The sequence below is a fragment of the Ursus americanus genome, chromosome 11 (genome assembly GCF_024610735.1).
Source record: "Ursus americanus isolate L20-20 chromosome 11, mUrsAme1.1.p, whole genome shotgun sequence".
Lineage (NCBI taxonomy): Eukaryota > Metazoa > Chordata > Mammalia > Carnivora > Ursidae > Ursus > Ursus americanus.
In genome coordinates, this window is record NC_142137.1 from 46,099,681 (window position 1) to 46,126,973 (window position 27,293).

The 27,293-nt window shown below is 40.5% G+C and overlaps 1 protein-coding gene across 7 annotated transcripts; it reads right to left on the minus strand.

The window, feature by feature from the left end:
- Positions 1-2,535: 2,535 nt before the first annotated feature.
- SLC18B1 (solute carrier family 18 member B1) lies at positions 2,536-26,192 on the minus strand. Of its 7 annotated transcripts, XM_045805529.2 has the most exons (16): positions 25,961-26,192; positions 25,489-25,584; positions 24,640-24,779; positions 21,521-21,592; positions 20,812-20,907; positions 20,069-20,142; positions 18,601-18,748; positions 15,673-15,829; positions 11,374-11,510; positions 9,065-9,166; positions 7,694-7,785; positions 6,454-6,549; positions 4,707-4,781; positions 3,907-4,000; positions 3,764-3,813; positions 2,536-3,544 (listed from the first exon to the last, which is right to left on the minus strand). In XM_045805529.2, the coding sequence occupies exons 5-16, from the start codon at positions 20,869-20,871 to the stop codon at positions 3,478-3,480; spliced, it is 1,152 nt and encodes a 383-aa protein (XP_045661485.2). In that variant the 5' UTR covers positions 20,872-20,907; positions 21,521-21,592; positions 24,640-24,779; positions 25,489-25,584; positions 25,961-26,192; the 3' UTR covers positions 2,536-3,477. The 7 variants fall into 7 exon arrangements, with proteins under 7 accessions (XP_045661485.2, XP_045661482.2, XP_087721626.1 ...); XM_045805526.2 differs by lacking the exon at positions 21,521-21,592; XM_087865500.1 differs by lacking the exons at positions 21,521-21,592; positions 25,489-25,584 and adding an exon at positions 25,660-25,775.
- Positions 26,193-27,293: the final 1,101 nt, after the last annotated feature.

The window sequence follows — 27,293 nt, forward strand, 5'->3', positions numbered from 1 at the left end:
TAACTCTCATAGGAGTGGTCTTTGGATCATTCCCTTTTGATATGATTATGTAAATAGAGATATCTGCTTTATTTCTCATTTATTAATTATATTTAGTGAAAATTGGTTGGCCATGGAGTATTATTATCCACCTCTTTTGCCAGGTAGGTTTGAGAGGATATGCTTAACATATTTAAATCTTGATACATTAATAAAAAAGTAAATAGAATATTTCATTAAAGTATGATATTTAATATTTATTGTCTAAATCAAATTTCCTATGTAAAATAAATGGGTTATTTGGGGGGAAACTAAGTATCATACAATCCAGCAGTTGTATTCCTTGGCATTTATCCCAGAGAAAGACTTAATGTTTGCAAAAAAAAAAAAAACACGTGAATGCTCATAGCAGCTTTATCTGTTATAACCATCAAATGGAAAAATCCAGATGTCCTTAAATGAAGAATAAACAAGCTGTATATCCATACCATGGAATACTACTCATCAATACATAGAAATTAACTATCGATATATGCAACATGGATCTAAAGAGCATTAGGTCGAATGAGAAAAAACAATCCCCAAAGGGAACATACTATAGGATTCCGTTTATACAGCATTCTTGAAATGATGAAATTACATAACGGGAGAAGAGATTAGTGCTTGCTTAGAATTAAGGAGGGAGTGAGGGTGAGAGGGGAGTGGGCATGGCCATAAAAGAGCAAGAGGAAGGATGGGACTGTTCTGTATCTTCACTCTATCCTGGTTTTGATATTGTACTGGAGCACTGCAAGATGTGACCACTGGGGGAACCTGGGTATACAGTAAACACGGTCTCTGTATTATTTCTGTGTATTATCTCAACTGCATGTGAATCAGCAATTACCAGGGAAAAAAAAAGTTTCAGAAAAATAATTTGTGAATTTTTATTTGCCCTCCTTTTGGATTATTTTGTGTATCATATATATGATACCTTTTATTTATTATTATATTCTACATTCGGTCTCATTTTTTTAAGAAAGTGTCCTTTAAAGCTGGGCATCTTTGTTATATTTAGAGGAATACAAATATATAAAAATAAAAACACAGTGATTTCCCCCTGATAATTTTGACCTACCTTTTCAGCTCAGTGTTCCTCTATCTTTACTCATATTTTTAGCTTTTTTGTCATCTATTTTAGTACTTGCAAACTTATAAAATGAGGAAGGGGTAAAGTTGGTTTCTTAAGAAGTGTCTGTCGGCATATATTAAAAGCAACGTTTTTGGGAATGGTGGCAGAAACCTCTCACTAGAGAGCCTGGAATCTCTGCGTTGAGTTGAACTCCGACAGTCAACAGCGTTGGTGGTCCCGAGCCACGTCTGGGCCCCCCAGTGGTGTCTGTGGGAGCGCGGCCTCTGCGCCCCAGCTGGATGCGGCAGGATCGACCGCCTTCGTGCTGTAGTAGCGGCCCCGCGCGGCAGCGACGGGAACTGCAGGTGTTCGGCGGCAAACTTGGCCCCTGCGCTGAGCCCAGGTGCAGCGGGTCAGGGTCGCACTCAGTTCTGGTTCTGCCCTGGGAAGTGCGTGAACAGGAGCCACTCCTGCTTGTATGCCCTGGATCACCCTCTGGAGTGCTCACAACAAAGGGACTTCGAGGGAGGAGGGCAATGAAAAGTTCATGGGATTTGTGAAGGTTCAATTCTGGCAATTAATGCCAGTTTCCCAAAACGGTTGTCATTGCTATCATCCCCATCTCCATCACCCTTTTGATTTTTTTCGTTTTGGTGGTGTGAAAGGGCATCCCATCTTGGGTTATTTTGCCCCTTCAGGATTTGTTTTACTCCTATCCTTCCCCATCTCACTAAGAGTCACCATCAACCACCCACACCCTCAAGCCAGAACCTCCAGTCACCGTAAATTCCTCTCTCCTCTGCCTTCACAGGAGCAGGTCCTGTTGGTTCCGCTTCCAAACACATCTTTTTCACTCCATCTCCACTACCACCTCCGTGGTCTGAACTACTAATGCCACTCTCTCAAAGCTCCCATAGCACTCCCTCCATCCCCGCCAATCTGCCTTCCCACTCAGGTGTACAGAGCAGAGACAATGACCTTCCTGAAACATTAATCAAATTCTGGCATCCCCTGTTGACAAGCTGGCTCCTCCCCACCTCCCCAACCTCCTCCATTCACTAGATTTCAGCCATGTGGGCCTTGGTGTCATCTCTGACCATGTCAAGACCTTTTGCACGTGCTAGGGAAGGCTCTCCCTCAGGACGACTGTCTCATTCCCAACCTTCAGGTCTCAGTTTAAAAGTCTCCTCTCCAGGGAGAGGCCTTATCTAAATTAGGACCCCACACTGAATTACTCAGTCACTTACTCTTTCGTATTCCCATGTTTTTCCCTTCATAGCAACTCTGTAGGATAATGGGATTCCGGTATTTACTTACAGTTTGTCCAGTCCACGCAAATGTAAGTTCCATAAAAGCAGATTGTGTTTATTCTGATCACAGCTAAATTGCTTGCACCTCGCAGAGTGTCAGTTCAAAGACATTCAATAAATATTTTTGAATTAATATATAGATCAAACCATTTCTTTTATTTAAAAAAAAAGTGTAAATGGGGCTACTACAGCATGAAGACACATCAGGAGGTATGAGGATGACACAAGAGGGATTCAGTCATTTCAAGCACCAGCATGGATTTCACACAAAGTCGGATGCACTCGTTCCCTAGAATACAGTAAGCATTTCTGTGGGCCCGCTTGCTGTGGGAATGGGATACATCTACCAGAAATATGTTAAAAAAACAAACAAACAGGTGGTAGAACTGAAATAGGGACATCAGGGAAAATGAACAACGTTAACCGAGCATTGTTTATAAATCGAGATCCTAATTCAAAGCATGTTACAAAAAGGGAAGTCTGAAGTAATGTTATTCTTATACCTCTCACACAAACAAAACTTCTAGAAAAGCTGAGGGCCTGGGAATTTTATAGAGTTTTTGCATGGGAGGCAGGAATTTTGCCTTCTGAAGAAGAACAAAAATCTTAGGACACAGAGAAAGCATGTCTTTTAAAAATTGATTTCACATTAATTATTCTATACATTTTGAGTAATCTTTATATTACTTTTAAGCATATCAAATTAATCATTTATTTCCCTGTTAATAAAGAAAAGGTATAGTCACAGAATTAGTGCACTTAAAAAGTAAACAGAGGAAACAGGAGACCTAGAGTCAATAACCTCTTCAAGGCCAAATCTGATAGCCTCAAAACACAAACTTTTGCTGATTTTCAACTGCTCTGCTCATACATAATGTTGCAAATATGGTTGGTTTAGCAGGCCAGCTTTTCAGGATAGCCCAACACATGATAATCCAAAAATACATTGAGACTTTGAGGATGCTGGTATTGAGTCCATGGAGTTTCGTGTGTAGTATTAAGAAAACCCTTTTAACTTTGATGTTCAAGGCCAGGAACATCCATCTTCCCATGGGTATCGATCCAGGATTCTTAAGGCTAGATATCATCAGGTAAGAGAGCAGTCCGTTCCTCCTCTGTGCCCGGGATGTTTTGGAGTTTAGATCTGCATTGAAAGAAAAAAAGAAGAGAACTTCAATATTTCTTATCTTAAAAAAAAACCCAGTACCTACTTCTCTACCTTTCCCCCTAAATGCATCTACCAAGTAATGAGGCTTCAAGCGCCCAGAAATCTGATTGGAAGAATGGATATAAAATGGTTATTTCTTTCCCTCTCCCACAGGCTGACTTTCAAAGGGAAAAAAAGCTCAAGAGTTGACCATACCTTCTTCTCCGTGAGTGCTCCCACAGATAAAACAAGCCCATCGTTAGTCCCTTGAACACAATTAAAGGGACTGGTTAACGCCAATTCTGTAAGTCACACTTTACAAATGTAAAGAAGATGAAAATGAAAGACTGATTACTCACACTTGTCAGAGACCAAAGACCTTGTACAGCAGCTGCCCATTCAAAACCAATTTTCTCGTACAGAAATCCACCCAGGGTCGGTCCTATAAAAGCACTAACAATGAAAAGAAGAGAGAGTATTCAATAGTGTTAAAAAAAAAAAAAAAAGAATTACTTTCTAAAGGCTGCTCGATCCCTCAATCGTAGATCTTCATTAAATTGGACCGTAAGCACTGAAGACAAAAGCCAGTTCCTGGACAGAGCATTGGGGGTGAGAAAACAATCGCACCTGATAATGACGACGCGTAAATTTTTTAAACAATTCTAAAATTGTAACTGTTTCTGAAAAGTTGGTGCCTTATACAAAAACTTTAAAAAGGTGACATACCCTCAAAAGAATCTTTATATTATTCTCTCTATTCTTCTCAGGATTTGTATTTAAAAGAACCTAATTCGGTACATATTTATTGAGATATACTACAGCACCAGCACCTGGTTATCCCTCAGGTATAGCAAAGAGTAAAAATAAACAAATGAATGAAGAAATGAATACATTTTTAAAACTTGAGACATGCTCTTGTTAAAGGAACTTAGAAAGATCACTCAAAAAAACACAAAACATCGGGGACCATTTTGCTGAGGTTTTAAAACTTCTGGTACCACCACTGGTCTTGGAGCCAGAAGGTGTGGGTGAGGCCTCCAGCTCTGCTCTCAGTGAGTTAGGCGCCTTTCGGCAACTCATCAGTTCTCTGTGTCGATTTCTTCATGGAAGTAGAGATAGTACTTTCCAACTGGCAGGTGTGAATGAAATGGCTACTTACCCAACTGACCACGTTGCACTGAAGAGACCGGACACGAGTCCCAAGGTACTTAATCCCTCTTCAAAGCCATTTTCACTGCAGAGACACAAGAGTAGATCTGTTATGAAAAGGGAAACCTACATGAAAGCAAACAGTGTGTGAGAGGTAAGTTAAAATAGACCGGAAATGATCTGAACAAAACGAACACCCAGGACACTCCATTTCTAAGACGAAAAGCTAATCTAACTTGAAGGAATTTTCATAGTTATGTTGACTCTGTGGTTTTCTAAAAATACTTTTATTGCATATATAAAGCATGATATTAAGAGTCATGACCCATTTGCATGAAGTCTCATAAAAATATATAATTCACAAAGAACTTTTTAAAATGAGATGAACATGCAAAGAAAATAACAGGAAACTTTTAGAAAACCCAGAGGCAGCTCCTTATTGCTCGGAGAATTGCTGACACGAGCCAGCAGAGCTCGCGCCATTCTCCCTGCTGCAGATCCCTTGGTGTTCGTCATCATGCCTCCTAAGCAAAAGACTGGTGGCCCAGTGACAAATGCCTGGTGTGATATGGGGATTTATAATAAGAAATATATATTTGGTCTTCCTCCTGTTTCTGGCATAGAGCTCCCAACACCCTTAGAATTTCCTAAGAGAGGAAAGCAATTTCAAGCGCCTTTGGTTATGTTAATGAGGTAAGTCTTAGGGGCTGGTTGCCAAGAGAGCCAAGATGTGATTAGAGGGCTAGAACTTTCAGTCCCACTCCTGGAAGCCCCCACCTGGGAGGAAGGGACAGGTGCTGGAGGTTGAATCCATGCCCAATGGTCATTGATTTAATCAATCGTGGGTATGTAATGAAGTGTCCCTAAAAACCCAAAAGGACGGGGTGAGAGAGCTTCCAGGTTGGTGAATCAGACCCCCTCTGCATGCCAGCATGTGAGGCCCCACACTCCACAAGGACAGAAGCTCGTTTGGTCAGGACTTCCCCCCGTTTATCTTTTCATCTGGCTGTTGGTTCATATCCTTTCATCTCTTCTGTAATAAACCGGTAAATCTAATGAGGACACTGGTTTCCTGAGCTCTGTGAATCACTCTAATTAATTGAATTTCAAATTAATTGAATCATTCAAATTAATTGAACTTAAGGAAGTTGTTATGGCAACCTCTGATTTATAGGCCAGTCAATCAGAAACACATGTAACAACCTGGCCTTGCAATTAGCACCTGCAGCACAGGGCGGTCTGTGGGACAGAGCCCTTCACCTGTGGGGTGTGATGTTCTCCCCAGGTAGACAGTGTCAGAATTGAGTTGCACTGTAGGACACCTAACTGGTTCTGGAGAGCTGCTTCATGATGTGGGAACCAGCCCCACCCCCAAACCTCCTAACCCGCTGGAATCATTTTACCTGGTCATTGTATGCCCTTGTATGGATGGACCTTCTCCAGGAGAAGGAAACAATGCTGAGGCCTTTCCATTGTGCTTTGGCTTTTCAAAAGCATATGTGTTTCTAGGCATAAACCAAGCCAAGCCTCTATCCACAACTCCTTTTACCTATCACTGTATTAATATTACCATATATCGTCATCTATAGTATTATTGCATATACTATTTATATCACAATATTGTGTGACCTAAAATCATGGAGATTTGGTCTTGTGAAAAAAAAAATCCAACATCCTACAAAACTGAGAAATTCAAGAAAGTGCGTGATGCTCCCTGCTATTCGCAGCACGGCTGCTGAGACACAGAGGTAACTTACTATGCACAACTGAGGATCTCCGGGATAGTTGGAATTATACTCATGCCAGCAGAGATGCCGTTCAGGACTAATATTAGCACCAGGAGCCAGAGCTGACTGCAAAAGAGTTTTGGAGGAAGAAACAAACAAAACAACATTAGTATGTTGACAGACACAAAGCCTCATACTAAGGAGGGCAGGCTGCACCCCAGAGCGGCCTCTTTCACAGATTACGACGTGCCTAGTCGGCCTCATTCCCATCTGATCCCACTTCATTCAGTGACAGCACCCTTGAGCTCCTTAAGTTTTGGTGGGGCCGGGGAAGCGGGGGAGGGAATCAATTCACCACGGTATCTCAATTTCCTTGGTCACACATACCACATGCCTGGAGTCAAGGTGATAAGAGGTTATCACCATACAAAATCTTTCCAAAATTTGCTAAATGTTAATGTTGCTCCTTCAGTCACTTGGCTTTGAAATTCAATTGACTGGAAAAAATGGCGTCGAAGGGAAGTGGTAAAGGAAGTGATGGGAAACTAATTTTGTCCCACTTCCTGCACTGAGCCATTTACTTAATATCCATTTCCCCCATTGAATCCTGGCAGCAATATCCTGCCAAGTAAGCACTATGATCAGATAAGAAAACTGAGGCTCTTGGAAGCGAAATGATTTGCCTGAGTTCGCACATCTAGTAAGTGGCAAAGGCAGGATGCAAACCCAAATCTGAAGAACCCTGAGATCCTTGCTCTTCCATGTCCCGCTTTATCCCAGGACTACCTGAAAAGCTCTAAGCTCCCTTTATTTCAGCAAACAAATTACATTTAACGAGCTCTAACGAGTAGCGACTACATGCTAAGAATGAGACAGAAACAAAAGAAAGATTTGACCCCAGTCTCAAGGATCAAGAAGGAATAGAAAAAACAAAAACATACTGTCAGAACTATCAGCGAAAAGGAGGTAGCGACAAATGCTATTTTAAAAATGAAGTACAAACAAGCGTGCAATTGAAACGCAAAGGGAGAAGAAGCATTGTTCTCATTTGATACAGATTTTAGGCATTTCTGTTGGCTTGTACCACCGCTAGCTCCTCATTAGGTAAAATACTGCCAGTCTAACAAACAATTCACTGTGGTCCTAAATCAAGATAACTATTGAAGTAATAAGGTTCAAAATAGGAAGCCATGCCAGTGTCCCACCAAAAGTTTCTTTAATAATTCTTAATGCTATTCAGCCAAAAATACAGAAAAAGGAAAAACATTACCTTTTAATGTGCAAGATTGGGATAGGTCCTAAGAGCATGTAGCATCCTGCCGTGATGATGTTTCCCCAAACCAGAAACCATTTCCTTAGATGCTGGTAAAGAGAAGGAGAGTCCAGAACAACTCTGAGAGGTAAGGCTCCTCCATAAACAAAGCATATGCAAAAAAATCATAGAAGAACACAAGCCATGACATGGAAAAATCCAAATACACTGAAGAAAACAAAACTTTACATTTAAGAGAAAATAGGTAAATGGCAAACAGAAAGGCAAGGACGATACACCCCAAGCTAGGGAGTTTCTAAGGACAAGGATTCCTTGGGAAGGAAGTGGATTACAGATTTTGCACAGGATGAACAATTCCAAAAGTAACAATTTAAAAAGTAGTCACCACAAGGAACCACCTGGTAGATGTAATACCTGAAACACTGACATTATTTAAAAAGTACCCAATAAAAGTATTCCTTTTAAACTACTTGAATGCAGGCTGGAAATTCTAGGGGCAAAATATCTGCTTAGTTACAGAAGACTGTCTAAAAACCAAGTTCCAAACACTCTTTAAGACACTTGAGTTTTGTCACCCAGATTACTAAGTAATCTTCATGCAATTTAGGTCTTGATAAATATTTATGTAAGTTTAATGAAGAGGCGAAATGCAAAATAATAATAATAATAAGCACTAACGCCACAGAAGCTTGAGATCTGGCTGTCAGTACTTATTACTACCGTATACTAATCATCTGGACTGAATGGTTTAGACCTAGGCAAAGGAGAACAGAAGTGATTTTCTATCAGGATGGCCACAGGATAACCATTGTCTATTTATGTAGCCAATCCTTTCATTCCCACAGAAAAACTAAATTATCTCTACTCAATCTGCCTAAGTCCTAACTACTTCTGGGACTCTGCCCTGATTTTTAAGGCCAATCCATGTCTTTTGCATCAAGGGAGTTTTTTCCTTTAGAAAGTCATATCCAACAGTTTGTCAACAGCTTCAGTACAGACCCCTTTTTTCCTAGAAGAAGCAGTTAATAGTGAATTTTCTCAGAGTGATGGCAGGTTGGAAGACACTGGAACCACTCCATCGACTCCAAAAATTGAATAGAGTAGAATTTAAATTTCTCGCCCCCTCAAAAAAAAAATTAAAAGATAATATAGAGGTGATGGATATGTTAATTAACTAAATGGAGGGTACCCTTTCACAATATCTTACAATTTTATTTCTCAATTACGCATTAATGAGCTGAATTTTTTTTTAAAAAAATTGAGTATCAATTCTAATTAATGGACTGCTAGAGTTCCAGAGATACAGCTGGAAAGCCACTGGTCTAAATACACAAAAGTGATTCTTAAATGTAGATTCGGTGTACGTACTGGTATTTTATCACTTAGTAAACCAAACAATGGTGAAGAAATGGCGTAGGATAGTGCCAAACCCAGGAATACCAGTCCCACATATCCAGCTGGTAAATTAAACTGTAAAAGAAATTTTGTATTAGAGTTATGTCATTAAGTCATTTTTAAAATAAACATAAATCTTTTCTAGCTACTTCAGTTCTTGTTATCTACCATGAGCCCACTACTACCATTCAGCATCCTTCCTAGTTTTGATCTTAACTTTTGTAAATGGATTCCTTTTTCTCTATGAGAGGAAAAACACCTAACCAGAAGTCAAAAGTCCTAGATGTCTTGCTTTGTAGCATTTGATTTTGAACATATAATTTTGCTTCTACGAATCATAGCATTTTTTATCCGTAAACCACTGCTTCATAAACTTTAGTGGGCTTTAAAATTACCCGGAGAACTTCAAAGATGTTCTTAATTGGAACCAAGTGCTGACATGCCTTGGTTCAAGGGATGGGAGAAAAAAAAAAAGAGGATCTTAGACTTCAGCCCTAGAATTTCTGATTCAAAAGGTATGGGATGGGGCCAGAGAATCTGCATTCTTTTTTTTTTTTTTTAAATAGGCTCCACGCCCAGCATGGAGCCCACCATGGGGCTTGAACTCACGACCCTGAGATCAAGACCTGAGCTGACATCAAGAGTGGGACACCTAACCTTCTGAGCCACCCAGGTGCCCTAAGAATCTGCACTTCTAACAAGCAACCCGGTGATACTGACTGTCCATAGACTGAAATGCACTGACGTAAAAATACATTGAGGATAATATCCATCCTATCCATTTCAAAGGGATGTTAATATCTAATTAAAGAATTAGATGGTATGATACATTACAAAAGGCTTTTAAAACAGTAAGCTACCACAAAGCTTTGATACTGTAACTATTTCCAGCATGACAGAAATACCTTTCTTTGGTTAACTGAGTTGTTCTCATTTTCCTTAATTTCCTTAACTAATTTTTTAAGTAAGCCCATGAGATTTATATATGAGTCCTTACATGTTTTAACAATTTTTATGACAAATTAGTCCTTTAAAGATACTAGTATGAAGAAAAAAAGTCAGAGGTGTCTTCTTCTGATTTTATAATTGAGGGAGATACAGTGGAACTCCCCAACCCGAAAAGGCTAGGTGACGAATGACAGGACAGTAAGCTGCCAATTCAAACAACTGATGAGAAGTCAGAAAAATGGCAACAGGATAAAAATCTTTTTATAGAAAAATAGGCAAATACAAACAGGCATTTCTAAGTGTATTTAGAAAATATATTTAGAAAACAATATTTGTAAAGATTTCTGATAAAATAGACATGAGCAACTTGGATATACCAGAGATTGGTTACGATATTTTTTCCTTGTTTACACAGAAATTCTTCAGAGGATAGAAAAATGACTCTTGAAGAGACACATTGTTGATGATGGGAATGGCACGTGTCATCATAAACACAAAATAAGTTTCTTGTTACCTCACAGTTGCTCAAGCAAGATATTATATTATTTTCTAAATGTTGGGCCAGGCACAATCACAGTCTCCACGTTTACCTTTTTGGGTATCTCCCATACCCAGAACTGTCTTTAGTGACTTCTAGGAGCTGTGTTTTTGGTAACTGTGTTTTTGAATTCCCATACCTCACCTAAAGTCAGTATGGGCTGCAATTAGAGTTCTGGCTTTATAAACACATATTAATTCTTCGGTATAATGAACTACCAGACTTGATAATGTACTTTATCACATTATTAATAATCTTTTTTCAGAAATATCTAAGAGCAAATTTCTATAATATCCAACTTTTAAATTCAACATTTATTTTCCAGCAATCAAAAAAAAAAAAAATTGAAAGAGACTCTTGATTCCTTTCTACCATCCCAGAGTAATATATTCCATAGTCATTTCATTGTATGTAATAGCCTAAAAAGTAAGGGGACCCAGAGGGGATCTGTTAGAGAAGAACATTAAACGAGCTACTGGAATTGTCTCACTGGAATTCAAACAAATAGAGGAAAGTGTCCTTGTCAAGCAGCCAGACCTGTGATGACTCAAGCAAGACCTTAAAAAGGAGACCAATATTTGGGCGATTCGGTGAAAAACTTCTTTCATTCACCCTCAATCAGACCCCTAGTCAAAGGGATGTCACAGAGGGAAGGTACAGGCTACCCTGGGGTGCAGTTCTCACCCTGTCTCCTTCTCACAGCCACTCAGAGGTCTTTCCACAAAACATGGCCCAAGAGCAAGCAATCATACCCACTTTCTACAGTGCAGAGCTCTTTGACAGTCAGGCTACCTACCTTCTCCAGAACGAAGAGAGACAGAGTCGGATCAAGGAAGCCAAAGCATGCGCTGAGCGAGTTGATGACGAAGGCTATGAGAGCAACCTTGGGTAAAGTGACGAGTTTCCAGAATGAGTGTTCACCGGGATCAGAGTCTTCCGGTAAAAAATTTAAAAAAGAAAAAAAAAAATCAGAGTAATTAAAATTTTGACCTATTTTGAAAAGTAAAATTGGTAAGGCCATCTTTATTTGGTAATCAAAATAACTATACCTCTGAGTTTGCCTCAAACTGCATATTATCTGTATTTGCATATAAATTATTCAAACCTAGAAGCCACAATGAGTTTTCTTAAAAACAATTTGTCAAATTCATAAAGAATCAACTGGAAGCAGAGTGTGAGGAGAAGAGAGGGTCTCAGGTTATAGGTTACAGCCAAGAAGCAAGTGAGGCCTTCCCCTGATGGGACAGAGAATGCGTAAAGTTAGTTAGGTGCATGGGAAAGGCCAGAAGCTTTACCAAGGAACAATGTATGTATGCTGAGAGGGAATCTAAGTTCATCAAAGAGCACAAGACAATTTTTTTTTTTTTCTGATGGCAAAGAAAATACCAGATTGAGAGGGGTGCTACTGAATCACACATAAATTACACTGGCATTCAAGGTCCACTGCAAGGACCTCACCTCTAGCATTCCCCTTGCAGGAACCCAGCTTCTTCACTGCTCCCAGCAACAGGAATGGTTGTTTCCACGCCTCCAGTCACATGCTATGACTCCTTTCTTTTTCTCTTGCTCATTTTTCCAATTCTATTCACTCTGTAAGGTCTGGCTCTGGCCCACAAATTTTACCTTCCTCTGTTTCCTACCACATTTCCAGTCTCTACCATACCTTTTAGCACCTAAACTACCTTTTGTTTTACATTGTTGACTATTGTTGGTGATTCCCCTATTGTCCCATTAATTTACTGAGCAAAAGCTTTGCTGGGTCAAGTACTGTGCAAAAAGCTGGGCAGACAAAGGCAAAGAAGACAGACCCAGGCCCTGTCCTCACAGAGAAGTTACGGGAAGGAGTGGAGAGAGCTAGGATGGAACTAGGAGGGAACCTTTCAGCGCCTATGAGAGGACTGCCTTAAAGAAACAAACAAACAAACAAAAACAGGGAAAGCCATGTAAGAAGGCTTCCCTAAAGTAGTGATATCTAAGTTGATGACCAAAGCATGAGCTTAAGATGAGCAAGCAAAGAAGGAGGAAAGAATAAGGCAGGTACATTATTCCAGAAATGGTACCTTCCAAGACTCAGAAGTCAGGAAGACTATTCTGTGTTTGAGGAAATGAAAGGAGAGAAGCAAAGCTGGGGGACGGCGACTGGAGTAGGCGACACCAGCAGCGTGGCGAGAGATCACACAGCAGAGGCATGTTTATGCAAGACTCTGTAAAACATGCTAAGAAGCCTGAGAAATCCCTAGGGATTCCAAACAAGGGGTAGGAATCAGATCTGTGGCTTAGAGACCTCTCTCTGGCCTTGTGGAGAATGGAGACAGGGGACCAGTCAGGATGCTGCTCCAGTGCCGAGCCAACACAGAGCCAGAGACGACGGTGACCAGGTGTGGACAGGGAAGCTCTCTGAGGGCGAGGACCAGCACTTGTATATCCCATCTCGCCAAAAACACCAGTCATGGTTCATTACTTAATTCTTCGTGAATAATGATCCAGCATGGAGCAAAATATAAAAAAAGCACAAAGAACGGTTCAAGTATTTTAAGTGTGATATTTAGACTTGGTCAGGATCCAAGGGATAAAGTTAAACCATGATGTTAGTTTCTTACGTATCAGCCAAACAGTTAACGGTGAACCAAATGTGAGCAGAGTTCAGGATGCTCAGCTACAGAAGGTATATGCAGCTAGACAGAGAGGACAAACACTGCCACACGGCTTGCTGTGATGGGGCTAGCAGGGACAGATTTCCTTTGGTGTGGATTTTGAATGGTTTACTAAAGATGTTCATTAGTCACCTTTGAGATATAAATTATAGAAGGTCAACTGTAATCGGTTACGTTTATTTGCATATAAAAGGAATTACAGATTTATGGTATAAGATAAACTATGATGGCAGAAGTGGTCACCTTCTCCAAAGTGGGAAAAATGAGAAATCACAATGAGAATACATAAGAACATCCAAAGGAGCAAACACATAATGAATAATGAATTTAATTAAACTGTGGCAGAAGGCCAAGTAATGAAAGCCTAGGGTGATATCTGCTTTAAGAGACACACGGCAGAATCACCTGGGGAACTTTCCAAGCTACTCAGGTACCCTCTCTGCTCCTCACAACTCTGCCCTATTCTTTCAGAGGGACGTGACCCCTGGTTGACGATGCTGCCACAGGAAGCTACTGTCAGAGGTGGGGAAGCAGGGAGGGAAGTGGGGTTCCCCTTAGGTGTGAGAGGACAGGAAAAATGCTGATCACTGCAGCACTCCTTACTCAGCATTTAGTTGGTTGATCGAGAAGGTTCAGGAAGACTTCCCAGAAGAGGGAACATAGAGTAAGTTTTGAAAGATGAGGAAGGGTCAGAGCGGAAGGGAAGGGGAAAGATTTCAGATCACGTGATTCCTCTCCTGAAATCTCACAACAGTTCCTCATAGCTTTCAAGATAAAGCTCGCGTTTCATGGATTTAGGGATTTTTAATAAGAGGATTGGCACATCCGTAACTGTTTTAGAAATATTTCTTTAGAGCCGTACAGAAGAGGGGACTTGGTGAGCAGATACAAAGGATGACAGGGAGAGAGTAAAGCTGACTCTTAACCCCCCAGAGCTAGAGCCCCATTGTCTATAAGTCTAGAAGGAGGTAAAGGAGTGGGGTAGAACCTGGAGGACACAAAAATCTGCCAATATCATCAAAATAAGAGCAAATTTAATTTCCTAGCTTTTATCCAGAAGTTCTTCAAAAACATTAATTTAAATAAGTGCTCCTTCACAGGAACACCTAAATCGATATTTACAGTCTCAACATGATCAGTCTCAGAGTGTTGTTTAATACCAGTCTTTTCCATTCAATCGAAACAGAAGATCCTTCCAGAGATGAACAGCAACGTTGCCAAACCATTACGTTCATGAAAATATAGCTAACTGGGACTGTGTTAAGTTCATTGAAAACGCTGGGAGATTTTAATTGAGGAGTAACAGAAATGAAGAGAAATAACAGCCAAGTAGCCAGGCTGGTGGCAGTCAGAAGGGGCTGCAAAAGATACCACGTGCTGGGGGGAGGGAGGAGGTAAGGCGAACAGGCCAGGACTCTAGGAGTAAAGATGTGGGGTGCAGTCCAGTGCTTCCACTACAGAAGTTCTATATACCCCGCCCCACCCTGAATTAATAAGCAAAGCCTTTTTCCCCTATACAGTGTGGCAAAGGGTTGACCGAACTCTTTTCCCCACTGCATGAGACTCTGCCCTGGTGTCAGTTTCTCGATCATCAGCCCGGTGTTCATCTGTGAACTAAGCAACCAGGAAGCTGGACCACAGAAACCACTCTTACAAGTAGAAAGACGACAAGCATCACCCTGAATTTCAGGGTGGTAGTGACTCTCCAGAAACTCTCTCTAGCTCTCTTCTCTCCAGCCTTCAAGTTAACTCTCTCGGTCTGCTCCCTTCATCACCTGATAAGGGTCAAATGCCAACAATGTTACTAGGCAATCTCAATTCTAATAAAAATAACCCTTGCCTGGTAAATGTCATCCGTAGAGAAGGAACTAGAAATGAAACACTATGCTTGGTGCCTCCCTGAGTGTGCTGACTCGGGCGTGTCCCTTATGGTGACCCTGGCAGCTGTGTCCATGGAGCTGTTACAGGATATGTTGACTCTTACGGGGCACGAAGGTTTGAAGCCAGGATGACCCCCATTACTGCCTGATGTGGCTCTGTGTTCTCGCACTGGCAGCTGGGAAGCAGGTCTGACCCCACCCTCCTGCCTACGGGCCTTCCAAGAAGATAGTGCCATGTGCAGCCTTTGATAACTTCTCATTCCAAATATTTAATTAAGTCCAAGAAGACCTCTGGTGGAAACCTCACAGGGTGATATTTTATGATGAGAAATTAAATGTTTGTTAGTTCTAATGGTCAGAAAGAATTTGCAGTATATAGAAATTCATATGAACTGCCTACAGCAACGTTTCTGAAAAGAGAATCAGTTCTTGCAGGGTGTTCCATAAATCTATCATTGATTATATAAAATAAAAGTGAGCATTCATTAAATTGGTCTCCTACAAAGGCATAAAAATACTTAAATTTCAGATTCTTAGAGTGAGTAATAAATGTGATCTTACCGTAATTAGGTAAAATGTACATGTTGAGTGGTACCATCAGCAGAACTATGCATCCCAGAAAAATAAAAGGCACTTCATAGCCAAAGGATTGATACAAGAAGCCACCTAAAGGAGGCCCTAACACTAATCCCAGTCCAGAAAAAATCTCAAGACTTCCCTAAAAATGGGGGAAGAAAAAGAAAATTGAGTCAATATAGTTTGAAGAATTAACAAATAAAGATTTAATGGACACTATCTTAAAAAAATTCTATCCATTTCACAATTTACACACACAAAACCAAGATGAGCCAAAAACTTAAACATACATATTGAAATCACAGAAATACTAGAAAAATAAAATATGGCAGCATTTTTTAAAAAATTTTTAACCTGTATGGTGGGGAAGTTTTTCTAATTGCAACATAAAACTCACAAGACACAAATGAAAAAATTCATAAATCTGATTACATGAAAATATGAAAAACAAAGGATGGTTAAGTACATCAAAAGACAAATGACAAACAGTGAAAAAAATACTGACAAAGGACTAATTTCCCCAAATATATCAAGAGAGCTAATACTAATTAGTGGGGGGGGGGGAAACAAACAACCCGATAAGAAAAGGAGCAAATGCTATACGTAGACTGTTGACACATAAAACAAAATACAAAAAGCTCTTAGGCATGTAAAAGAAAGCTCACCCTCACTTTCAAAAGAAGCAAGCAGTTAAACCACAAGATACCAATTTTTACCCATCCCCCACCAAATGCTCGGCTGCCAAGAAAGTGAGGAAAGCAGCCCATGCGTACACACTCCTGGTGAGTAGACACAGGAGGGTAATTTGGCAAGTCCATCAACATTACAAGTGCACATACTCTCTGACCCAAATGCCATCCGGGAATGTAATTGATGGGTACAGCCATAAAGATGTGACATGGTGTATGTACAAGCTTATGTGTTGTGGCGCTGTTTGCATCAGCAAAAGATGTAGACGACCTAAACATGCATGAACACTTTGAGTGAACTATGGGTGTATGTTACCTCCATATAGTGAAGTACCATATGCTGCCATGAAAGGGGAGTAAAGAGTACGAAACCCTTCAGATACAGGCACAGAAAGATCTCCAAGGTGATTTCACTGTTAGTAGATCAGCAAGGTTCTAAGGAGTGTAGAGTATGTTACCCCTGGTGTAAAGGAAACAAAGGGGGAAGGGATCATGCCCTGTGTGTGTGCGTGCGTGTGTGTACATTTTCCAACATACATGGAATCACTCTAGAAGGAACCTATAATCCCTGTTGCCTTCTGGGAGAACGATGTTGGATTGCGTGCCTGGACAACAGGTGTGTCCATGAAGGTGAGGAAAGTAACACATAGGATACAGTCACTATATTCTTTACTTCCTTTGGCAACTTTTGAATTTTGTACCATATGAAATTCTTTTTTGTTAAAATGAAAATAAACAAAATAGTACTATGGAAAATACTTTACTATCAAAAAACTCTTACAGAAATTGTGCCATTTTAACCCAATCTAGTCTTCAGATTGCTACTCGGAGACTGTGGCTTGCAAGCCTACATCCTCAGACCTCACAGAGGACACAAAAGTAGTCCATTGGTAACTTTCAATTTCATAAAGAATATAGGAATTCTAAATTAGACACAAGGAAGCCATCCAGATCAACTACCATGTTAGGTGTGTCAGCTTTTGGCTGCAATTTTTATATAGAAACGGCGTATGGCAACATGAATTTTCCCTGTTCATCAGAAAATTGAAGGGACTATTGTCGTCATCACAGAAATTTCTTGGGCAGCACATTCTAGAGTGTTCCACAGAGCAGCAGTTCTTTAAAAGTCAAAAAGTGTTTCCATTGTCAAATGAAGTTGTGGAGAATTAAATATCTTCACTACAGGATTTCTCAGAGCCTTAAGACACTCATGTGAACTGGACATCTCTAAGTTGGAGGACAGCATAGGCACACTCCAAACATTTTACCCACAAAACCATGTTTTACAGAGCATGTCAATGGCCTTGTGTTCTTCTGAACCATTTCTGAGAAATGTATTTCTGGGAAATGTCACGGGGGTCATCACTGCACGCCATACGGCCACAGAACCTAAAATGAACCTGAGCAGCCAGCTAGCTAGCTACAGATACAGATATTTAATAAAAAGTGGGAAGATATAATTACCCACATGGCAAAAATACTAATGGCCCAAACTATAGTATTAATATGGGTAAATAAGGGCATGGTTGGCACTAAGCTGATGAGCCCCTAAAGTCTACAGGACAATTATTCCTTCTGAGGGCTGCATTTGGTCTGCTAAGCAAACCACAGGTCCTTCAGGAGTGCATGGGTCCAGAGGAGAGAGCCCTAAGAGAGCCTGCTTGGGGTCAGAGGCAGTAGCCAAGAGCTGGGACCGAAATCTGGTATGTCACTAATACTAGGGGTCCTGCCAATATGTGGGAATGTATGTCAATCAAGTTCGGGATTTGGAGGAAAGTAAGAGAGCACACGAGGACTTCAAGCTTTCTGAGATTCCTTCCATGGATCTGGGGAAAGTAGAGGAAGGACTCGAGTGTAAATCAAGTGTCTGGTCACTAGGGAATTGTTCACTATTGCTCAGTCTGAGTCTGGTTACAGAAAGACAACAAAATACTACTGGGGAGCTCATTCGGTTTGCTTTTGTTTTTAATGGTAAAAAGAATATTAGTTTGAACCACATGTACCTGTCAAATTGCTCATTCAGGGGATCCTAAGCCTGGAAAGAGACCTAAATAAGACGAATGGTACATTCACTGACAGCCTGCTGCTGGACGCAGTAATTGGAGTAAAAGGTAACCAAAACACAGAAAATAGAAATAAGCAGATCTCAAAGTGTTAACTTGGAAAGGGCAAATATTTTAGCCTACACTAAGAGGAAAATAGGAAACATGTATGACATACATACCAACACCGTAGCCACATTATTTGGAAAAGCCTTTACGAGAATGGAAAAAGAAGCAGTTATTGCTGCCGCAAAGCTGACCGCATCTGCCACTCTCACTAGAAAACACATAGCAATAAATATCGGTCCTTCCGGAACTTGATCCAATACACTAAAAAAGAACAAGACAATTCACAAATGCCAGGCAGGTTTTTATTGTATCTCGACTCACTGAAAAGAGTAGTACCTCACCCATAGTTCTTACAATAAATCTCTTTAGAATATGATTTTTTTTAAGTTGCGTTGTTATACTTTCAGTAGAAGGGAATTATCTCTTTTTTTGGTAACGATCTGAGTCAGACTGACAGTTTCATTGCCCTTTTGTGCTAACATAGCTGGCCCTCTTCATGATAATACTAAATAGGCTTTTTGATATGTAGAATCACTCTCACAAGAACATATACAAAAGATTTCTAGGCCTCAGGTATCCCTCAGTGGTAGAACTCAAATCTAAAACAATAATAATAATAATAATAATAATAATAATAATAATGCAGAAAATAGAAGACTATCCCCCCACTCCCCTGCAAAAAAAAAAGAAAAAGTAAAAAAAACAAAACAAACAAAAAAAAAAACAAAAAAAAAAAACAACTCTTAGTTTGATATGAAGGCTTCCTGACCTTAATTCATCATAATCTTACTGTACTCTTTTCATGCCTCTATGTTCCCCAAGAAGTTGTATAGACTCTTCCATATGATTTGCCACTATGCTGCTGGTGTAAGGACTCAAGCTTAAGAATCTCTACAGCTATTTTTGCCTCTGGCACTTACTTTCCCTTTTCCGGAAACAGCAATGGAGGGAACCATTATGAAGGGGGCACGTGACTCAAGCCTGGCCAATCAGAGCATTCCCCTCCCCTACGCTGCCCTTGAGGCAAGGATGGGTCACCAGCAGAGATCAGGTCAAGGGCTCCATTCTGTGGATCTACTGGAAGCTCAGGAAAAGTGGGAAGCCGCTGGGGAATTCTTCCTATGGGAGCTGCCAGGGGGACTTCTTGCTACCACAAGGGGGCAGCTTGTCCAAGAACAAAGCACAAAAAGAGGAAAGCAAAGCAGGAGCTTGAAAAAGATTTCCGATGACATTATTTTAACATCTGTCTTCTGATATGCTTCAGCTGATTCTTTAATGCACTTTGCACTTGAACCAAAACATAGCCGTGACTCAGAAAAGTGAGTTAAGTTTCCGTCACTCACACTCATAGGAGTCCTGAGGAACAGATTCAGAAGCCACTTAACGGTAAGTCCTTAGAAGACTCTTTCCTTCATTTGTCCTATCGTTTAAACATCCAGTTCCCTTCACCAACAGCTACAAGCCGGGCCCTCAACAGGCAATCAATGGTGCTGACTGATTTAAAGAATCCATTAACATTTTAAACTGAAGATAAATTATGAAATCTGTTCAAGCTCCCAAACATATCAGAACATGACTTACCCAAAGAGAATTGTAACTCCTCCTGAGACAAACATTCCTGCTACAAACATAAATTTTGCTCCAATTTGTACAAGCTATAATAAATGTCAGAGAAGAGTGGTAAATTGATGACTGTTACAAGTCCACATCCACATAAATAGAAAATATAAGGTTTGGGAAATACATATACAATTAATATAAGATTATAATAATTCTTTAGTGGAATGACAACATACATTGCTTGCAAACACGGAGGAAGTGAAAAATCAATCAACCCATAATGGTAATTGAATAAGTCAGTCAGGGAAAGACCAATACCATATGATTTTACTCATATGTGGAATTTAAGAAACAAAACAAACGAGCAAAGGGGAAGAAAGAAACAAAGACGCAAACCAAGAAGAAGACACTTAACTCTAGAGCACAAACTGATGGTCACCAGAAGGGAGGTGAGTGGGAGGGATGCATGAAATAGGTCATGGGGATTAAGGAGGGAACTTGTGATGAGCACCAGGTGTTTCATGGAAGTGTGGAATCATTATATTGTACAACTGAAACTAATATTATACCGATGTTAACTAACGGGAATTCAAATAAAAACTTTAAAAAAATCAATCAACCCTAAGAATGGAACCATCAACAGTAGCATAATTCATAAAATATAATGGCTATTTCTGTACCAACAGAAATTCTAGACTTAAATTAGAATAACTCATTACACAACATATAAAAATTAAAATGTTCATATGAACTTCAATACTTACGTATTTTCCAAATACCAAAGATGCCAGCAAGTCAAACAAAGCGTAACATCCAAAGATCATACCAGTAACTGTATTGCTGACTCCTTTCTTTTCAGCCTTTGAAGAAACAGAAAAGAAACAAAGTTTGAAAGACAAATTCTCATCCATGTGGAAAGATGGGAGCTATTAGATCAGACCATTGTTTTCTTGTAATCTTTATCTGCGTAGCAATTTCAAAGATTATCATTTTAAAATAAGCAGGATGGGGAAGGAAGGGAAACCAGTCTCTCACATGTAAGTAAAACCTAGTCTCTGACATGAAAACTGCTCACTCACCACACCCAAAAAGAATTGTTAGCTTTATAATCTTGAGAAAGAAAAACAAAGCTGGAGGCAATGCATTTCATGATTTCAAAAATAAATTACAGGGGTGCTTGGGTGGTTCAGTGGATTAAGCATCCAACTCTTGATTACGGCTCAGGTCATGATCTCAGGGTCATGAGATCAGGCCCCAGAGTGGGGGTCTGTGATGGACGTAGAGTCTGCTTAACATTCACTCCCTCTGCCCCTACCCCTACCCCCACTTGTGTGCATGCAAGTGCACTCTCTTAATTAATTAATTAATTAATCAAATTTAATTAACAAAGCTGAAGTAATTAAAACAGCATGGCACTGGCATAAAGACAAACATATGGAACAGATTAGAGAACCTAGAAATAAACCCACGCACATGATCTTCCACAAGGGTGTCAAGGACACGATGAAGAAAGGATCATCTCTTCAACAAATGGCGTTGGGGAAACTAGACATCCACAAACAAAAGAATGAAATCAGACCTTCATCTTACACACACTCACAAAATCAACTCAAAATGACTTAAATGTAAGACCTGAAACTGTCAAAGTCCTCAAAGGGGGATGCTTCTTGACATTGGTCTTGGAAGTGATTTCTTAGATTTGACACCACAAGCTCAGGCAATAAAACCAAAAGTAGACAGATGGGAAGAGAATTCAGCGATGGATAAGCCAAGGAGAGAGGCCTGAACAGACCCCTCCCTCACAGTCCTCAGAAGGAACCAACCTTGTCAACACCTTGACCCCAGATTTCCAGCCTCCAGAACTGTTAGACAATGAATTTCTGCTGTTTAAGCCCCTCAGGTTGTGGTACTGTGTTATGGCAGTGCTAGCAAACTAACACAGGTTCCTCAACAGGAAGATGTCATCAAAGGAGTCAATAAAGATATGGAAAGAACATTCACTGGTCAAGTCATATTATCCATGTTCTTTGCTTAGTCGAGCTGGTAAGTATTTAATCCTAGAGTCTGGCATTATTTATATAATGGCTTTGCAACTTACATTTATTGGATCCTCACTATGAGCCAAGATCTCTATGAAGTGCTGTTTGACATGCTTTCTAACAACAATTAAATAAGGGGTATGTTTTTAGCCGGCCCCATTTTATACATGAGGACACAGATGTGCGAAAGTTACACGGTCATGGCAGCCATGACAGTTGCCATGTTTTGCAGGTTCCCACACTCGCTGTGGAGATGGGATGGTGACTTCAGATATCCCAGAATCACATTCCATGGCAGCAGCTAAATATCACTTTTGGAATGTGGAGGCTGCTTCACATTAGAAAAGCAAGAATAGCTATTAAAAGCAATTTCTAGTTCACATGTTATCCTGTGACAAAGAAAGAGGGTGCCAGAAAAAGGATGAGTAGAAATAGGAATCCTGCACCAGAATTTAAGAAGGGCCCTGTTTTTCCTTTGTCTAATTAGCTCTAGCTAATAGGAAGGATACATGCAGGAGGAAAGGTAAGTTTTGCCAGTGCATTTGGCAATCACAAAGCTTTATTTTTAATAAGAAATGAAAAGGAAGAGCCCACTCTTTGTATATAGATCTTTTAAAGTTAGAAAGCTCTTTCCCTGCCTCCATCTTCTTTCCTTCAGCCTTCCCTCCTGTAAGCAAAAAAACTAAATCAAAAACTTAAAAGTACAGCATAGGGAATATAGTCAATAATATTTCAATAACTTTGTATGGTGACAGATGGTAACTACATTTTTTGTGGTGAGCACTGCATAATGTATAGAATTATCTAATTGTTGTTTGTAGACATGAAACTAATATAACAATGTACATCAACTATATGTCAATCTTTTTTAAAAAGATTGGAAAAATTATTAACAAAAACCCCCACACATCTACAGTCTGGTTTTCCTTTGTATTCCAACCAACATTAGTTGCTCTGAGTTCCAACTGAGCCAGGAAATGCTCTGCTAACTTTTCTTCCAGTTACTCTGTCCTCATTCCGGAGGCTCTACCCATCATTATATTTTCCGAAACCCAGAATTCATCAGGCTACTCTGTCTTGTCAAACAACCCTGATATCTTTGGCATATATGGAAGGACCCTTGCCTGGTAGCTCCCCCTGTCTCCACAGATCTGCTGCCTCCTGCTGGACATCCCTCCAGCCCAGGCCCAAGCCACCTCAAGTTGTGTGCTTTCCCCAAGAACATGCTATCTACTTTGCTAATCCCATGACTATCTCAAGCTATTTCTTTCCTACAACACCTTTGCCTCTGTTGTTCACTTGAAGAACTACATTGCTCAAGACTCACCTTGGATCCAGCCCATGAGGTCCCTTTCAGTACTACCCCTTTGTCTCCCTCCCTCCCTCACCACCCTCACACAGGACAAAATTAACCACTCCTTCCTCTAGAGTCTCCTAACAATTTGAACAGCCTTTTGGTAAAGGGTGTCCAAATACTCTACAACTTATGTTTTTTTCATCTTTTCTCACTCCCAATGGATAGACAAGAGAGGGACATTTTCCTGGTCTCTTTTCTGCCCTAACGCATCCAATGCCTGCATACCCTAGAGTGGGAGGCCATTACCCCTCCACTCGCATTCAGTAAAGGGAACTAAATTGGGCCAGTCACTGAACTTCTGAGTCTTGTCTTCACTGGCAACATCATGGGATTCTCACTACTCTGCCTATCTTACGGAGTAGCTGCAGAGACCAAATGGGATAAATGTGTGGGAAAGCACATTGAAAAACTAAAAAGCACTGTATGGGTACAGAGTCACATTGTTCCTTTAGCAGAGAAGCCATTTCCATCCTCCTTGGTAACACACAGAATGAAGGACTCCAAGTTATCAAGGCAGTGAGAGGACTGAGAGCACAATGACAGCTGAGGCTTTCTCGAAGAGTACAAAGCCAGTATCATTCCTTTCATGCTACATCCCACCCCCCTCCAGATTCCAGGTGGATTCTCTAGGAGTTAATTCCCTTTGAGTCTGTGCCATGACCTATCAACCCACATAAAAGGCAATGATTGGAAGGAACTAGCCAATATAATCAGAATTCCTCCTTGGCACAAACCATTGCTACTAGATTCCACAAGAAATTCAAGTCAGAGAAAGGGGACTTAGTGGGACCATGTCTTCCTAATTCCAAAATATTAATAAGCTAAAAACTCCAGAAGACAAGCTTCCTGTCTTAGCATAGACCTTTTGCAATAATGCTAAAACCTCAATTACTTAGAGCACCCCTTTGTTTCAGCTCCAGAAACCAAACAAAGATTTATCAAACTACATGGTAAGCAAAGTAATCCTCAGGTCAATTATATTTAGGTGAGTTATCTCCCAAGAGGATTTTCTTTTTGACAGGATTTTTTTTTTCCTCTGGTATCAAATATTCCATCAGAGGTCTTTCTGTTTACTAAAGTTCTATGCATCATCTTTAATAAATGCAGATTTTTACATTTTATACACCATAAAATGAAACAATTCAAACTGCTTTTTAAAAAAATAAAATTCATAAAAATATAAAAAAATGTCTCACCTCCTTGGGGAAAAAGGGTCCAAGGATAGAATAGCACATCATAGAACCCAAGTTAATGGAAGCTGCTGATATCAGTACAAAGAGCTGTTCTCTTGAAAGCTGTCTGGGTGTCTCTCTTGCACTTCCTGGAGGGTCATCACCTTAAATGCAAACATGCTACAATTACAGGCATATAATTGGGACGCCTGATCGAAGTTCGCAAATGTCACTTCTGTGCATGCTGAAGATAATATTTGAGGGGTAAGGGCTATTTTGAATTTAGCACATTTGATCCAATGTAACACAAAACTCATACATCACTCCCACTTTGAAAACGTATCATTTTCAGGATAGAATTTATCAAACCATCTGATCTATTTTACCTTCACTATTTCTTCCACCTTTAATAAATTCCTTCAAGAAGGATGAGACAACAAGGAGATCTCCACAGGGTACTGCTCTCTAAAGTATTATGTAATTTCTCAAGTTCCTAGCTCCATATGCTACATGGACTCAAAATGTTCTAAGCATGTCATGTTAGCTGCTCATTAAGCAGTCTAGGGTAGTACTGAAGGTAAGTGAAGTGTAAGTAGAAGAAAACAAGCTAAAGTATTCAATTGGCGAATGAATACTTAACAAAGGTATGCTGCTGGAAAGACAAGTCCCACAAATCCATAAATCGATATATATTTTACACTAATAACTGGCCTTGTGCACTGGTTATTTTAATACTTATTCCCAGGGCTAAGTGTTCATTTAATTTAAAGACAACAGGTCAATTACTCAGTTTCAAATATTCAGCAAATCTATCAGTCATTTTTAAATTCAATGGCTTGGAGAAAAAGAGAAATTTAAGTAAGAAAACTTTACTTCGTTTGATCTACTTTTCAGAGGTTGCCAATGCAGTCCAGCGGGGAAAAAAAATCTGTGCAAGATGAGGAAGTCTCAAGAATCTTTGTAAAACTTCTGGAATAGATGAGGAAGCGAACTGAAAGTTAAAAAGGGGGAGCAAGAGTAGGTGCCCGAAATGTAAAGCTTTACCTTTGTCTAATGGCATACTTATTTGAATGCATTCCCAATCACTCGATATTTATAGAAGCAGCGGCACAGAGGAGAAAAGTCTTGAGAGACCTCGCCCGGGCCCTGACCTTTAACCCCTTCCAGAGAGAGAGAGAGAGAGAGAGAGAGAGAGAGGAGCTCTAACTAACCCCAAGCCCCCCGCCAGGCCCCAGTCTTTTTTGAATCTCTTCGAAACAAACCAAGCTAAAACGAGTTCAATCGTCGATAAAGGGGACAGGGCCCACGCCACCGAGGGGTGTCTGTCCGCGCCGCTCTCGGTCACCTCTAGGGAGGCGTGGGCCCTCCGGGTCCCCCGGCGCGTCCATGCGCGCGATGTGCGGTGCGCGGACTCCGGCGCCGGGGCTCAGGGGTCCAAGCCCGCGCCCTCGGACTTGACCTCGCAAGAGCGGACCAGCCGGCGGCGCCTGATCAGCCTGACCCTGGCATTGTCGATTCCTCGCGGGTAGCGCTGGGCCGGGAGCTGCTCGCCGCGGGGGAGGACACCTAAGCGCTCCGGGAGGCGGGCCGGGGGCGGGCATGGGGTGGAGCAGCGCTTTGTTTGTTTTAAAGACACAGGCTACTATCGTACTCCACGCCCTCGGATAGGGGGTACTTTTCATTCTGTATGCGGTGGGGTGGGGGAGGACTACCTATTCTAGGTAGGCGAACCCCCTAGCCTAAAATGAGTAAAATGTATTTCCATTAAGGTAAGAAAGGAAGCTTATATAGACACAGAAAAGATAGGCGGCCACCTTACCGTCACCATCACAACTTGCGGGCACCTGCACACACACACACACACACACACGCACACACACACGCACAGAGGCTTCCCTTATCTTCACCTTATTTACTATTCGGAAACAGTTAACGTTTAAGGCCTGCAAAATTCTTGATTTGAGACCAACATAAAATTTAAAAGACTACTGAGTTACCATCTTGTTTCAGGCATAGTGAATTTAAAGATGAATAAGCCCCATCCAGCCTCAAGTAGCATACCTCCATCTAGCGGGTAACACAAACACCTGTAAATAATTTATTATGCTGCAATGAGTTCTGTAATAGAAACATATTGTAAGAACGCTTTACTTTGGCTAAGTGACGCCAGGATGGCTCCCTGAGGAAGAGATGTTATCTTGGGTATTGAAGTTTATGCAAAAATTCCTTAGGTAGGTAAGAAGAGTCTTTAGAGCCGTTCAAAACAGAAGGATTAGTTCTAGCCCACCTTCCTTCAAGTGGCTTTCCAGAATTTTTATTATCTAACCCCCACTAGCTTCTCCAATTTCATGTTACTCTACGTTCCCTCTCCAATCTAACATCAAACCATAAAGGAGAAAATTTTTTGAATTATTTCTTTGATGATTACATTTCCTTTTTTGTTCTTTCTTTCTGGACTGCTCCTTATGCAGATATTGGGTCATCTAGACTGGCCCTCTTACTTATTATTCTTTTTCTCTTCTACTCTTTATCTCTTACTGTTCTTGGTCCATCTTGTAGGGATTTCCCCCAACTTTATCTTCCAGTCCTTCAGCTGAGTTTTTAATTTCTATTGTCATTTATTTCTCTCTATCCCCATTCCCATCCCCTGCATCAGCAATCATTCTTGCATTCTTTTT